Source organism: Pelodiscus sinensis, chromosome 4 (assembly GCF_049634645.1).
Source record: "Pelodiscus sinensis isolate JC-2024 chromosome 4, ASM4963464v1, whole genome shotgun sequence".
NCBI lineage: Eukaryota > Metazoa > Chordata > Testudines > Trionychidae > Pelodiscus > Pelodiscus sinensis.
The window spans coordinates 44,033,179-44,049,442 of record NC_134714.1 but is presented as its reverse complement, the minus strand read 5'-3'; the positions used below and the strand labels follow the sequence as shown (position 1 = coordinate 44,049,442).

The following is a 16,264-nucleotide window of genomic DNA, read 5'->3' as shown; positions in this document are numbered from 1 at the left end:
CCCATGCCACAAGCAGGGGCTGCTCTGGCCAGGCTGGAGCACCCCCATCTGCTGGACAGGTCAGGGGTTGCTCCAGCTGGGCTCCAGCCCACAGTGGTTGGGAGGCTGCTCTAGCCCCGACCAGTTAACTGTAGCCAGTAAGCATCACCTGACTGGGTGATGCTTACCGGTTAATCAGTCACATCCCTAGTCTCATTCTGTTATTCCTGTGCTTCAGTGCTGGGGGAAAGCAGTTTGCAAACTTCCATGAAAGTGGCCTTCTGCATGTGAATGTTTTGCAGCCACTGCTGATCATGCCATACCTACATAACTATGCGGTCTCACCAGACTGTGCTTGTCTCATGGCACCAGAACCGGCATTCACTGTATCAAGAGGATCAAATGCTAGTAGCATTTGCCAGTCATACAACTCAAGTGCTTCACCGAAAAGCATGTTCATGTCCTTTCAAGATTCTTCCTTGTTCTGGTGGACCCTAGATATGCTTTGGGTATACTCCAGGATAAGGCAAATGATGGTTAATATGACTGCCATAATACTTTGATGCCGAATGGGCTCCATTGTGGGTTCCATGCTTACTCTGCTATGGTGTCTGCATGGATAACCTGGGGAAAAAAGGGCGTGAAAAGATTTTTGCCTTTGCTTCCAAGTTGAGGAGAGGGAGGAGATGAGTACATTATGACAACATGTACCCCAAACCATCAACTGCACAGTTTTTGTCCCAGCATGCACTGGGAGCATAAGCCAGAATGTAAAGGGATGACAGGAACTGTAGGATGGCTACCCACAAAGCATCGCTCTCAAATTTGATGCTAACCACCTTATAGGGGGATGCACTATGTCTAATTATGTTCAATTCTTGCACACAGTGGGGATATGCACCTTCGACTTTACAAAACTGAGTGCTAGAAAATCGACTTTCATAAATTCTACATTGATATCCAGTGTAGATAAGATCTTAGGAAAATCATCCTTTAAACTGCAAAACGTTCTCAATCCTAACTATAGCAGAACTACTGTTCTGCTATACTGGTGAAATTAATCATCCGCAACTGCTTTTTTATATACAGATACCCTACAGGATAATCCTAAAAGCACAGGATGCTTGGAGAGGTGTGATGGTCTCAGCTTACTAAGAACAGCCCACAGAAATGAACACAGACTAAAACAATAACTCTGAGATGTGTTCATTGCTCCATTTATCAGGAGGTGTTTCCATTTCCCTGCACCAGCTTTGGAAGGGCTGTGATATACATCAAGCAGGACTGTTTTCAACTCTTCACTTGCATCAGCAGACTGTTCCTGGTGCTGTTCACAGCTCCCCACAGAAGTGTAGGGCTTCTCCAGATCCTGGCTCACGTAGGGTATGTCTATATAGAAAAGAAAACCTGCTGCTGCCGCCCTGTGCCAGCTCACATGGGTATATGGGGCTCAGGCTGTTTTACTGCTGTGCAGAATTCCGGGCTCAGACTGGAGCCTAGAAGTCTACACAGCAATGAAATAGCCTTGCAGCCCAAGTTGTCTGGCTTGGGCCAGCTATGGATTTGTATTTGCTGTGTAGACATAACCATAAGGCTCAGAGATATGGACTCTCAGCCACTCTCCCACCAGAGATGGACACCTGTAGCTCACATGAAACTTGTGTACAGGGACTCCTCCAGAACCTGACTCACATGAGGGGATCAGGGAAGCAGGATCGAACTCAGAAGGGTGGACAGCAGCCTCCCAGGACCTGGCATAGCTCCCAAGACAAGGCCCTCCATATCTCAGCTCCATGAAGGGCACATACAAAACAGAAGGGAAAAATGTAGAACTGACCAGCACGGCTGACCAGCACTCCTGCCTCTGTTCTCCTCCAGTCCTTTTGAAATTTACCCAATGTCTCCTTGCTAGCATCCCTTCCCTTCACTTGAGCACTCAAGCCCCTAACTCCAGCTTAATTTATCTCTTCTCCATAATCCCCCTCCATTTGATGCAGCCTCATGTCTGTGTTCCTGCCAACCCTCCACTACAAAGGACTTCCCCATCCAGCAAACAGTCACATGTGTAATTGAAAAAAAAAAAAAAAAACAATCTCTGATTACATTGCCCCAAAATTGCTCTGCTACAAAATACTCACAGTCTCAGCCATGGAGTATTCAGAGTTCAGCTTCTTTGCCAACCCATAGTCTCCCAGCTTAATCAGGTTTGCCTTTGTGAGGAAGATATTTAATGTCTTTATATCTCTGGTGAGAGAGAGAGAGAGGGGTCACTATGAAGCTGAGGCACTTGAGTGTTTTTCTGCTCCTCAGGATTTGGATTGAACTTATTGCCTTCCTTTTTCTGTTAGCCTTGGATGGAGTCTCTCACTGTATCATACTTCATTAGCACTTCTTCAGACATGGAATGCCTAGTGTTGCAGTTATTAACAGAGCTTCTCATCCCACAGTCCCATGCACAAACAAATGTACAGGCTGGTTCTTTCTCCTGTGAACCCTAATGAGGACCATTAAAGACAGTTTTATTTTTCCATTTTCAGAAATGGGCCATTCTCTGACATCTGCCATGGAAATTTTTTTTAGCATAAGAAAGTGTAAAAGCTCCCCAATCCTAGAACTTATCTGTTAAACACAAGAGTGCTCTGCTTCACCCTTGGACATAGGTGCTAGAACTAGGGGTACTGCCAAATCCCCTGGCTTGAAGTGGTTTCCATTATATACAGTGTTAACAGTTTGATTCAGTAGCTCTCAGCTCCTCCCCTGCTCCCCCATTATACAAACTGTTCCAGCACCCCTGGCCTTAGGAAAAGGCCTTTGGGAACAGTTGAGCTTTATACTAAGCCCTGAAGGTTGGGAGACAGTCAAGTATGAAGGAATGTGAATCCAGAGCTTTAAGCCCCTCCTTGAAAACATAGTCCCTCCCACTATTTTATATTTAGAGTTCTACATATCAACATCAGCACCTGGAATTATGAAGAAGCAGCCACTGCAGTCCATGGAGCACTGGTCTGATGTGGTTAGCCCACATGAGTAATGATGCAGATTCACACACTGATCTGATGCTGGGATATTATTGCAGATGGGGACAGTGTTCTCCACTAGTGATTACCTCCAACCTGCCTGATTTAGGAAATAAATTTGTTTTGTGCTTCAAGTCAGAGGTTTATTTATTCCCTTTATTGGTAATTATTTTTACTCAATAAATAGAGTCCAATGGCTGCAGCATGGGCCATGTAGAGCAATTATTTTCTAGTTCACTGTGAAAAATCAGCAATGCAGCTTCTAACCTGAACTCATGAGATGAGCAGGCATTTCATGCCAAAGCACCCAGACATGCCCTGAGCAGTAAAGCTTCCCAAAGAACATCAAACAGATATAGTCAGATTTCCCATCTCCCCATGCCTCCTGCTAACTAAGGGTATGATGCTGCAGAAGTGGGAGCACAGAGATTTTCATATGGATTCTGCACTCGGACACATGAATCCCACTTTCACCCGAGTTCTGTTACATTAGACACCTACCTGTGAAGGATTCCAGCTCTATGGATACAGCTCACAGCTGATGCAATCTGAAACAGGTACCACACCACCATCTATAGAGGCAGAAACAAAGGCCACATGAGGCCCAAAAATAACACACACTATTCTCATGGCAAGTGATACAAAGAGAACCTAGTGTCCATCAGCCATGAATATCCAGGCTGGAGGCTCCATCAGGGAGGTCATCTTTTTTCATTCCCTGGGGAATATCCCAATTTGGGAATCCTTAGAAGTGGGAACCACCACAAGATAACTTTCTGTAAGTAATCTTCAAAGTGCACTGAGATATGTGCTACAAAAATCTTACTTACCAGTAAAAATAAACTGAGTGAATTTGGGGCGGGTTGGAGTTTGCAACTCCTAACTTGGACCATTTTATCTTTACAACACTCTCAAATTCTTTAAACTTATTTTATAAGCTGTGCAAATGTGAGAATCTTAATATAAGGTGGGAGAAGGAAGACGTGAGAATGTACGAGCTAATGAGAAAAGAACAGTAAAGTAACAAGTATGGCCCAAGAAAAAGCCCATCATCAGAAATGTTTATAAAGTAGTTAGCGAATGAGCCATATTTATAAAAGCCCTTGGAAGGCCGTAACAGAGAAATAAGCAGAGTGATAGCCAGAAGGGAATGCAGAATGGAAAAATCTTGGAGCAAAATCTCATCTGAGACTATAAAGGAGCCACAGCCACTGATTCTTCCTCCATTATTCTTTGCATGGTATGATTGTCTAGAGATATTTATAGACAAAGAAAAAGGCTTCCTTTTGCCTCAGATCTGCTTATGATGTCCAAAAGGAGAGGCAGAACTACAGCCCAAAGGATACAAGAAAGAGACCCCTGACATGAATAGAGGTAAGCTAATGCTATGGGAAGGAGTGTAGGTAATTATACCATGCAACTAGATAGGTTCAAGTAGCACGGAAACCAATGCCACTCCTCTCCTCAAACAGCCCAAATTACCTCTTCCTCAAACAACTTGTCTTTCTGCCGCAGGATCTTATCATAGAGGTTCCCACCTATAATTAAAAGAGAGAGAGAGAACATCTTAGTTAATGATGGTAAATGTTCTGTTGATGTATCATTTGAATCCAGTTAGGAAGCCCCTCTTCAGAAGTAGCTCTTCTCCCTTTGTGCTCTTCACTTTGACTCTGCAGTGTCTCCCATAAACAAGTTCTTCAGAATGCCCACCTCTTTTCATTAATAAGTAAACTGGCATCTCTAAAGCTAGAAAGTAGGATGTTAGCTATCAGTTAATTGAACAGTCAATCAACTGATGAATTCTTAGCAGTTAGTGACTATTCTATAGTCCTCAGCAGTGTGGACGGCAGCCAATGAAATATGGCCCCACTACCGAGGAGCCCTCTGCCCTCCCTCAATGTGCCTCTGATACAGAGGTAGCAGCGTGGGGTGCCAGGAAGGAACTGGTACATGAGGGGAGACGGTTAAAAAAACAGCTCCCCTCACAGACCGGCTGCCTGCCACCCCATGCTGCTGCCTCTGATACAATGGTACTTTGGTGCTGGCCGTAGACAGAGGTTGCTACAGCAGCAGTCCTTGTCCATGGGGGGGCCGGGATCCCGGCGGACAGGGGCTGCCGTCACAAAGGGATTATTCTCTCTAAGCCTCACCTTCTATTTGTTCTAAAAGATGGATATGAAATAATAGCCTGTTCTCCTTAGTTCCTTAGGAAACAGTGCTTCCTAAAATGGGCTGGCTTTTATACCATGCACAGGAAACCAAACTAAACTGCTCTGAAAAGCAGAGCAAAAAAAACTCAACACAAAATAAACATAACACCAATCATTTCAGAAAAGTCCCCAAGAGCAGCAGTGATTACATCCCCATCTTCCCTGCCTATGCCAGTCCCGTTATCTAGGTTTGTGACTATCAAATGTCCTGATGAAAGATATATTACATGGCAACAGCGATACAACCAGAGCAGAAGCCTTAATTGGTGATCAATCTCTCTCTTTATATTGCCTTGCAATTCCAGGAAGATGAGTTGAAGCTCAAGGAAAGCTAAATGGAATGATGTACGAATGGATTGTGGAAAGCAGTGAGCAAGAAAAAACTCCCGACCAAGCCAGCATCTTATTGACAAGTCCCAATCTCCACTGATTACCTCCTGTGCCATTTTAGTCCTCAGCCATCCTCTGCTCGTGTTCTAGTGATGATTATCATAGATGTAAAGGATGAAGGCCCTCTTTTTCCATTTCCATGGGGATGGCACAGGACATTTGGAAGAACATTCTCCAAGGCTTTTTTTTTCCCCCCCAACTCTCAGGTTTCCTAAGAGGTGGTGATGGCACTCCTTGACATCCCTTGAGAGAGAGGTCTATAGATCTCCCAATAAGGATATTCAGTGTAAATTTCCTTTTGCTTAATGTCTTCCCATTCTTCCTAGTCATACCCAGGCTGCACGGAAACTTTTTTCCACTTTGCATTCACACTTCTAAAACATTTTAAAACAATGCATCTTCCCCATTAGTAATTTAAAAGCCAAGCTTATATATTTAGCTCTTTTCCTGCTTCAAAAATCAAACTCCCTTTCCCCCTCATACTTGCAGCCCCTTAATCATTTTTATTACTATTCTCTGAACTCCTTTAAATGTACCTGCATCTTTTTGGAACAGAACTGCCCAGAAATAAATGCTGTGTTTCAGGTACAGTATCTCCATTGTCGTATGCAAGGAGACACTTTATCTCCCTGCTTGGTTATGTGATGCCTATTTGCTTTTTTCTTTTTAACTGTCATATCAAATCATTGCAAACACACGTCTATCTTGTTGTCTAATACACTGGTGTCTTTCTTGTTCATTCTTGCTTCCCAGGTTCGCCGCCCCCCCCATCAATTACACTTCAGGTTATTTTCCACAAATGTATTATGTAGCATTCTTTCATGATGAATCTGAGTCTAGTATCAGCTTTGCCACTACTGCTGTATGACCTTATACAAGTCACAACTTCCCACAGAATCCTCATCTGTAAAAAGAGGATAATAATTAACTACATTTGTAAATCCCTTCATGATCCTTGGAAGAGAAGAGTTATATAAATGACAAGTATTACCAATATTATTTCTGTCCATAACATGGTTTTGGATCGCCAAGGTATATTTGAGAGTATCTAATGAAATCTTGCTTGAAAACTGAAAATAAATTATCTTGGACTGAAATTTGGCTGAAGAACTGCAAAGACAGAGCAATAATAAACTTTTAAAGCATCCCATTTTCAAGAGATGTCTAACGGCATTGTGAATAACTGAACTAGGCATGGTCTTATCTAACACATTCATTAGTTATCTGGAAGGATACAATGCAGAAACATCTAATTACTAAACTAGAACCCACTGCTAGCAGCAGAAATAAAACAAAGAGGCATAAGAAGAGTAACATTTCCAGTATTTCATTTTCCCCACTATAATCTTCAGGGATTATACAATTTTCCAACACCCAACAATGACTAGTTCAAACACAAAGCCCATTTGTTAGGCCAAAATATAGCTATGCCTAAAGCCACACACCCTCCTCCTGGTCATCTCTGCCCTCAAGTAAAACAATTTAGAGAGAGAGAGAAAGAGAGTGCATGTACACGCATATATGTAAATGGTGGGAGTGTGACTATTAATGATGGCCAATTCTCTGCACCCTCACATCAATTTATACTGGCCCCAAATCCAGGGTCTCTGTCAGAGTGACAGGATTCCCACCAGTGATGCCAAAGAATGTTTCCCCTCCTCCTCGACTGAAACCTAATCTCACCTAAAAACAAGGGCAATAGACCTGAGGAACAGAGAGGCTCTGGCCAGCATTAAACCCAATGAAAGTAGGTCCTCTGCTTGCTACTCTACTGCAGGGTTCTTGTACAAGGGCCTCTTCCTGCCAATATTCCCACAAGCTGAGAACCCTGAGTGTGAGGCACCTCCAAAATGCTGTGCATGTGTGGAGTCCTCACCTTTCCTGTGGTGATGGTGGCAGTATGAAGGACCTTCTCCCCACACAAAATCATCTGCTCGAGTAGCAGGTAGCATTGACAGAACGCCCCAAACACACACAATCATCTTCTGGGCTGATTGGGCTCCCCCACAACAATGCCCCCTATTCCAGGAAGTGGAGATAGTAGCACCACCCAAAGCTCTCTCGTTCTAACAATAGCAACTGCACATTCGCTCTTCTCTCAGCTTCCTTAACATTAGCAATAGCCTGGCCCCTTACCCCTCCCAATAATGACATCTGCTGGCCTCCTTATTCCCAAAACAGGATCAATCTCTCTTCGGATTTGCATTGGTTTAAACTTGGCTGAGTTCTCTCTACAGCCACAAGGGCTAGAAACCATTTTTCCAATAGAAGATGTCTACAAAAGCTGATGGCACTTGCTCAGAAAAGATTCCTTCTTACGCAAGAGTGGTGGATTTTCAAGTACTGGTTATAACGCTACCAAAAGAAAAGGCTCATTTAAAAAAGGTGCTTGTCTGCTGTCCATATCTCTAAAACAGAGATATGCCCTGTACTGGCAGGAAGACGGAGCAGACAACCTGATAGAAGGACAGTGCAGAAAGACCTATGTACATGCTCAAATGTGAGAGATTTATTTAGAGTTCTGTATTAAAAATATCTCCACTTCTTTCAATGCTCCATCTATTGACAATTCTTCACAAACTGGTCAGTCTCCGGAACTACCAAGCCTGATCACTTAGCTTCTCTCTTTGGCATCCTGCAATATCCTACTTCACTATCTGCACTACAAGATTTGGATGTATACCACCTCTCTGGAAAATGCTCAAGAAATACATTGATGACATCAACATATGGACCATGGGGAAGGAGTCCCTTGAATTCCACAGGGATTTCAACAATTTCCACCTCACTATCAACCTCAGCCTGGACCAGTCTACACAAGAGAGCCACTTCCTTGACACTACAGTACAAATAAACTGCAGTCACAAAACACCATCCTATACGGGAAACCTACTGACCACTATTCTTATGCTACACGCCTCTAGCTTCCATCTAGGACATCATACTACTGATTGTCTGTGGGATCAGAGCAAATCCAGTTGTATTTTAGGGCTTGGCTGTAGACAAACACCTACAAGATCTTTATTAGGCAGTCTTAAAACTTAAATACCCACCTGGGGAAGTAAGGAAACATACTGACAGAACCAGACAAGTATTCAGAAGTCAACTACTTCAAGACAGGCTCAACAAGGAAAACAACACCTACAGCCCTCAGCTTAAACTTCTCCAGTGCATCACTGATAATCTAAGGCATATCCTGGAAAATGATCCTTCACTCTCACAGGCCTTGGGAGTTAGGCCAATACTCACAGACAACCCTACAACCTGAAAAAATCCTTTCCAGCAGCTACATCACACCTTAGATACACTCACCCAGGCACCTACCAGTGCAACAAATCCTGTTGCCAACTTTGTCCACGTAACTATACAAGCGACACCATCACAGGACCTAACCACATAAACCACAACATCAGGGGCTCATACAACTGCACATCCTCTAATATGATATGTGCCAGCAATGTGTGTCTGCCATATATATTGGCCAAACTGGACAGTCTCTATGACAAAGGATAAATAGACACAAATCAGACATGAGGAATGATAATACACATAAACCTATCAGAGGGATAGCCATGCTAGTCTGTAACTTTAAAAAACCCTTAAAAACAGTGAGTAGTCCTGTAGCACCTTAGAGAGCAACAAAAAATATTGAATCGACAAGGAGTCCTGTAGCACCTTATATTTAGTCTATAAGGTGCTACAGGACTCCTTGTCACTTTTGCAGATCCAAACTAACATGGCTACCCCTTTGATAAAAAAATATAGATAGTATCATGAGCTTTTGAGGGCACAACTGACTTCTTGCAGAGGAACATTTTGAGTCTTGTCACTCAAGTTATTTCCATTCCAATTCATCTGATGAAGTGGGTTTTCCCACAAAAGCTCATGATTCTATATATTTTGGTTAGTCTTTAAGGCTATGTATACACTGCTCTGTAGTTCAAAATAAGATACACAATTTGAGCTACGCAAATTGCACCTCTTATTTTGTCCTTACTTTGAAATAGCTTATTTCGTAATTTGGCACTGTCTACACAGCACCAAATTTGAAATAACCCATTATTCCAAAATGTCCCTTACTCCTCGTGGAATGAGGTTTACAGGGACGTCAGAAGAGTGAGCCCAAAATAATGGGCTTGCTATTAAGAGGTGGGATAGCTATTTCGGGATATTCTGCTATTCCGAAATAGCACTGCAGTATAAATGTAGCCTAAGGTGCCACAGGACTACTTGTTATTTTTAAAGTTATGGCTACCACTCTGAGATTTTTCAAGAAATACAGTTAATGTTGCAGCAGAGATTCTGCTGTGTAGCATCCTCCCTTTTACAGGTGGGACTAGGGATCTCACCATTACAGTATTCCAACTCTATTAGCAGTGTGGTGTTATCCATGAAATGATTGTAGTAGGCAATGATGTTGTCATGCTGCAATAGAGCAAGGATAACTATTTCATTCAAAGCATCACGACGCTCTTTTTCTGACAATCGGGTCAGATCCACCTCCTTCCACACGACAAGCGAGTCATCCTGAAACACAAAGACTTTTAATTAAAACATATTGCTGGGAAAGGGAAAGAACAACATGTACCCTTGAATCAGGAAATTAAACCTTCATGAAAGGTAAACACACTTTCTCCCGCTTACAGATTTCAGACAAAGTTTTTGCACAGAATTAAAAAGTTTCTCTACTTTGGAGTCTAGAAATTACTCCACCTGTTTTTCTAGTCAGCTAGCACTCCCTTGTTTTAAAACATATTAGAAATTTACCAAGTAAAGTATTATAGGGGTATGGGAGGTTTTTGCTGTTGTTTTGATTAGTCAGGTTTTTCTCTTGCACAAACACATTGTGCTTTCCTCAGTATAACAATAATTCTGCTATGATTCATTATTTTCCCTACAAACATAAATGTAGGATATGGCGCAAGTTTCTCCTAACGGTGGCTTCAGGAGCAACCGAAAATGTTAACTGTCTGCCCTTATGGACCAACCCAATTGTGGAATTACACTATCCATTAATTGAGTCATTCTGCCAGTGCCTCGGTGAAACATCGTTTGTCCTCAGCCATCCATGCTATAATATCTGCTTTCGGCAGATGTAATAAATGCTAGACAATTTTATAATGGGAATCAAGTGTTTCTCTCTGCCAGCATCAACAACAACAACAAAAATCAATGGAAGAATCTGGATGGATGTAACAAAGAGGAAAAGAGAGATCTCTGGTTTCTATGTTTGAGTTTCCTCTGTTTTTACTGAGATTGTGAACATACTATTAGAGCTTCAGTCAACTCTGCAAGATGGCTTCTGTCATAACGGGTGAAAGCAGCAGAAAAGTTTGAGGTCAATTAATGGCAAGGCTTCTTGATGCCTCACTTTAAAAATGAGGGAGGCTAAAAGGCCAACAATCCTCTAAGCATCATTAGCCAGACACAAGTCCAAAAAAACATTTCCAGTCATCACTTGGGCCTTAACCTATTTTTGGGGAGAAACTTGTCACAGGGCAAGCCAATAGCACCTCAATTTCTCAGCTTTTCTGTTCAAACAATTAGCTTTCAGGCCTGGGTATGACACAGAAATTGTACTATGTATGACAGAAGATATCTGCCTTGCAATGGTAAGCATCCATAATAATTAGATCTCGGATAGCCATGACCAGGTGATGTCCACATAGGCCCCTGCAAAGGCATATGGCAATACTTTGTTGTATTTTAGCTCCCCTCACGAGACAAGCCAGTGACAGACAGTTCGTTCAAGAACTACCCTTCTTTCCCAAAGGCTCTCTCTGGACTCCATTCCTCCTGTTCAATGCAGAAAGGAGGATTCCACGGGAAAGGCATTATGCTGAAAACACTCGGCTCTATATCTATTTCAGCACACATCACGCCACAGTTTCTCTGCCATCCCAGTCCCCTAAAGAGATTGGCAAGTATCTGGAAGTAAACTGGCGAGCACTCAGCCCAGACAATAACAGCAACGCCAGTGGCAGCAACACGTGAAGAGGTGTGGCCAGGCCCATGCTGGTCCCCCTTCTGTCTAGGAAGCAGGTGCCGGCTTCCTAGACAGAAGGGACCGACGGTAGCGGGGTTTTATCTGCGGGGCGCTCCGGGCCCCTCTTTCCAGGCACAAGCTAAGAGAGAGGCCACAGAACCTGTCTCCCGGGCGGGGGCCTGTGCCAAGCTAGCCATGCCCGCCTCCGCTTCACAAGGGGCTAGCCTGCGCGGCCGCTTGGTGCTGCGCGGCCCTGGCGAGCGGAGGAGGCGGCTGGCTCAGCCACAACCGGGGGCGGATTACGCCCTCAGGCCTGGGACCCCTTGTGCAGGGGAGCCCGGGGCGGTACCTCGGTCCGGCGGTAGAGGGTGGCCTCCCCGAAGGCGCCGCGGCCCAGGATGCGGATGGGGACGTAGTGCAGCTCCTCCTGCTCGGCGCCCAGGCTGGGGCCCGCGCGGGGCCCGGCCCGGCCTGAGGACTCGCTGCCGAAGTCGGAGCTGATGGAGTCGCAGTGCCGCTCGTACTCGCCCAGAGACATGGTCCGGCCGCCGCAGAGCCGGGCGCTCGCAGGAGAGGGGCGGTCCCGCTCGGGCAGAAAAGACCTGCCGCGTCCCAGGCCGCGCGCTGCGCCCCACGCCTGCTCCGCACCGGTCGGACGCCCCTCCCTCACCGAGGCCCCGCAGCCCCGACAGGCTCCATGTTGGCTCCCGCAAGTCCCAGAATCGCTTCCGGCCGCCGCCGTGACCTGCGCGCTCCCGCCGCCCAGCGCACACCCGCGGAAGAGGGAGCGAAGAGCGCTGTTGGGGGGCCACGCTAAGGGGGGGGTCTCTGTGGGAGCGTCCCGAGAGCGGCTCTATGGGGGGGTCGTGGGGAAAACACTTGCGGGGCTGGAGGGCGTTGAGCGCGGGCTCTGCGAGGAGCACTCCAAGGGGGTGGGCTATGGTGGGAGGGAAGCCCTGTGGATTCCATTAGTCCCGTTGGCTGGGACCTTTTCTTCACCCATCATTGCTTGAACCTGGGCCCGGGGGTTCGCATTGTCTCGGTTAGCTTGTCTCATGAGAAAGCGGCTTCTTCCGAGGGAGCCTGGCCAGGCACCAATGGTGCTGAGAGGAAGCCTGACCGCGACTATGCACCTGCTTCGTCACAAATCTTCTGCCATTCGGGTTTAAAGTCTTTACCGTTTCTCCAGACCCGAATGTCAAGAGTGGCCCTATTGGCTAATGCCACTTTATTTAAGCTCTTGCTGGAGAAAGGGCCGGTGATTCGGTTGTGTTTGGCTGCAAGGAAGCCTGGATGAACAACAGTGATAGAAATGTAGCCGTGTTAGTCTGGGGTAGTTGAAGCAAAATGCAGGACAATGTAGCACTTTAAAGACTAACAAGATGGTTTATTAGATGATGAGTTTTCGTGGGCCAGACCCACTTCCTCAGATCAAATAGTGGAAGAAAGTAGTCACAACCATATATACCAAAGGATACAATTAAAAAAATGAACAAATATGAAAATAGTCTGTATCTGTGCGAGTTTCTTCATATTTGTTCATTTTTTTAATTGTATCCTTTGGTATATATGGTTGTGACTACTTTCTTCCACTATTTGATCTGAGGAAGTGGGTCTGGCCCACGAAAGCTCATCATCTAATAAACCATCTTGTTAGTCTTTAAAGTGCTACATTGTCCTGCATTTTGGATGAACAACCACCTTTAAAGGAAGTTGGATCAAAAGTATTCAGGGCTTTGCAAATAGCAACCAGCAGAGGGAGTCAGCGCAGTTCAATAGGGTTCTGCACAATTAAAAATATAGGGCTGCGTTCTGGACTAGCCCGAGCTTCCGAATGACTTCCGTGGTTAGTGCAATTAAAAACTCTTCTGTAATCAAGCACAGAATGGAATAAGGGAGGGTTGAGTCTAGTTCTATATCAGGTAGAAGGCAGCAAGGCATTTCTGATTAGGTGATTTGTGATGGGCTTAATGTCATTTAAATTAAACAGCTCAAACATTTAATAATAAAGAATGAATTACACTATTTTGTGCAACTCAATGTCAAATCTTTCTCTACCCAAGACAAAGTAAGCTTATCAGCAGACCAAGAAATAATATTGAGTCTTGAAGTTTAAATAACTCCTCTGTTATAAGAAAGCACTAATGACTTTAAACAAGAGCTTATTTGCCAACAAAACAAACATATATATACATATGATTATGATGGTGCTAGCTAATGCTGCTAGGGCTAAAGAACTACTCAGCATTTTCATTATATTTTAAGAGCAATAATGTGCCCAGTTAATTTGTTGTGTGACATAATTATCTACACACTAAGTTTTCTCTTCTGTCTGGCCTGTCCTCCAAAGCTAAGGTGTTCTAAAAGGAAAAAATGGTAGTGCCACATTCTCAGCTTCATAAATAAAGGATTTTTACAGAAGCACGTGAAAGCTCAGATAGTATTCTTGACTAACCTGTACTCATCCCTGCATCATGAAGAAGGGATCTTGCACAATGAAAACATTAGTGGCTGCGTCTAGACTGGCATGATTTTGCGGAAATACTTTTAACGGAAAAGTTTTTCCGTTAAAAGTATTTCTGCAAAAGCGCATCTAGATTGGCATGGATGCTTTTGCGCAAAAGCATCCGTAGCCAGTCTAGACGCACTTTTGCGCAAGAAAGCCCCGATCGCCATTTTATCCATCGGGGCTTTTTTGCACAAAACAGTTCTTCCCTGTCTACACTGGTCCCCTTGAGAATACCCCTTGGTATTCTTGTGCAAGAGGGCTTTTTCCTGAGCGGGAGCGTGAAAGTATTTGCGCAAGAAGCACTGATTTTGTACATTACAAAGTCAGTGCTCTTGCTCAAATTCATGTGGCCAGTGTAGACAGCTGGCACATTTTTGCAAAAAAGCGACTGCTTTTGCGCAAAATCTTGCCAGTCTAGACGCACCCTAGTGAGTTTAACGGGTCTGGAGTAAAGAGTGGGATACTTGAAGACAAGTTGAAAATCACTTTTAAATGAGTACCCCTTTTAAAATGAGTAATTTTGTCCATTATTATCTTATAGATTTAACTTCTGTCCATAAAATGATGAGAGAAGAAAAATCACAAAATATCTACAACCCTTATATTCAGCATTACTTACTCTGCAAGTTGCCCTACTCAAATCAGTGAGACTACTTGCATCGTAAAATATTCCTCAGTAGAAGGAAGAATGGCAGAATCTGGCCTAAAGAGGGTAATGGAACTATGACTAATAAGAAACATTGGCAGTGAATACAGGCTGTGTCTAGACTGGCAAGTTTTTCCTCAAAAGCAGCTGTTTTTGCGGAAAAACTTGCCAGCTGTCTACACTGGCCGCTTGAATTTCCCCAAGAACACTGACGATCTCATGTAAGAAATCAGTGCTTCTTGCGGAAATACTATGCTGCTCCCGTTCGGGCAAAAGTCCTTTTGCGCAAAAGGGCTAGTGTAGACAGCTCAGATTTGTTTTGCGCAAAAAAGCCCCGATTGCGAAAATGGCGATCGGGGCTTTTTTGCGCAAAAGCGCGTCTAGATTGGCACGGATGCTTTTCCGCAAAAAGTGCTCTTGCGGAAAAGCGTCCGTGCCAATCTAGATGCTCTTTTCCACAAATGCTTTTAACGGAAAACTTTTCCGTTAAAAGCATTTGCGGAAAATCATGCCAGTCTAGACGTAGCCAATATGTCCGGTCAGACAGACCTGTTTGCTTTTAAAAAAAGCCAATAAGAAATTATTTACGTTAGAATATGTTTGGATTTTGATGAAGCATAGCATTCCATATTATGTGACAAAAAATCTTAATTGAAAGATTAATCAAAACTGATTTGAATACGAAGACTCATGGATGGATCTGTTGATAGGAAGTAATTTAATATCTTCATTGATGATCTTCAAAAGGGTCAAGACCCCACATTATAAAGTTCTTAAATGTTACTAAATTAAGAGCAGCAGACCAGACCAATGAGAGAGAAATGAAAAGTGTCTAGAAATATAAAAACAGAATGAAATTCAGCATGGGAAAATATAGCTAATATTGAGGGATGTTTAAATGGTGAACTTTTTAATTCAGTGCCTGCTGCCAGTCCCACCGCAGCCATGAAGTCCTGCTGGCTCCTCTGTGACAGGTGCTGCTCCAGCCTGATGCAATATGTCGCTGCTGGAATTCACCAGCAAGGGCTGGATAACTGCTAAGAGTACCAGTAAGCCTCATGCTTACCAGTATGCTCATGGTTAATCATTTAACATCACTACTAATATTTATACACCTGGAGGAAAATTATTCTATAACAAGACACTGAATGGGAAGAAAAAACCTGGGAAGCAGGAATGGGCGAACGAAACCAAGGAAGATTTGCAGTGGGGATGTTAAAAAGCAGTTAATTAGTAAATCTAACTGCTGAAAATATTAGCGGTTATGCTCTGTGGGCTCTGCAGTATAAAGCTTATATTAAAGAACTTGCAGTGCAGCTGGCTCTCAGGGGGCTGGCATGTAACCATTACAGTAACTGATCAGCTCATGCTGATCAGTTAGCCATTTAAACAGTTATTCTGTTACATTCCTAGTTTGCAGAAAAGCAGGCAGAAGTCTCATGTGATATGGCTGCAAAGATTTTGTGCTGCATCTATTGTGGCACCATGTCCCAAAGCAGAGAGAGATGAGTTCCTCTGTCTAAAGCT

The 16,264-nt window shown here is 43.9% G+C and overlaps 1 protein-coding gene across 3 annotated transcripts in view; it reads right to left on the bottom strand.

Moving 5' to 3' along the window:
- The window catches only part of NEK9 (NIMA related kinase 9), a 37,483-nt gene extending 25,112 nt beyond the window's left edge, over positions 1 to 12,371 (bottom strand). The window contains exons 1-5 of one of the 3 annotated variants that reach the window (XM_075926859.1): positions 11,932 to 12,371; positions 9,946 to 10,123; positions 4,479 to 4,534; positions 3,498 to 3,568; positions 2,118 to 2,223 (exon numbers count right to left, since the gene is read on the bottom strand). In XM_075926859.1, coding sequence (XP_075782974.1) covers positions 2,118 to 2,223; positions 3,498 to 3,568; positions 4,479 to 4,534; positions 9,946 to 10,123; positions 11,932 to 12,120 — 600 coding nt within the window. In that variant the 5' untranslated portion in view covers positions 12,121 to 12,371. Of the gene's footprint in view, positions 1 to 2,117; positions 2,224 to 2,939; positions 3,097 to 3,497; positions 3,569 to 4,478; positions 4,535 to 9,945; positions 10,124 to 11,931 lie in introns of all 3 variants that reach the window. The other 2 variants (XM_075926858.1, XM_075926860.1) reach the window with 2 other exon arrangements.
- Positions 12,372 to 16,264: the final 3,893 nt, after the last annotated feature.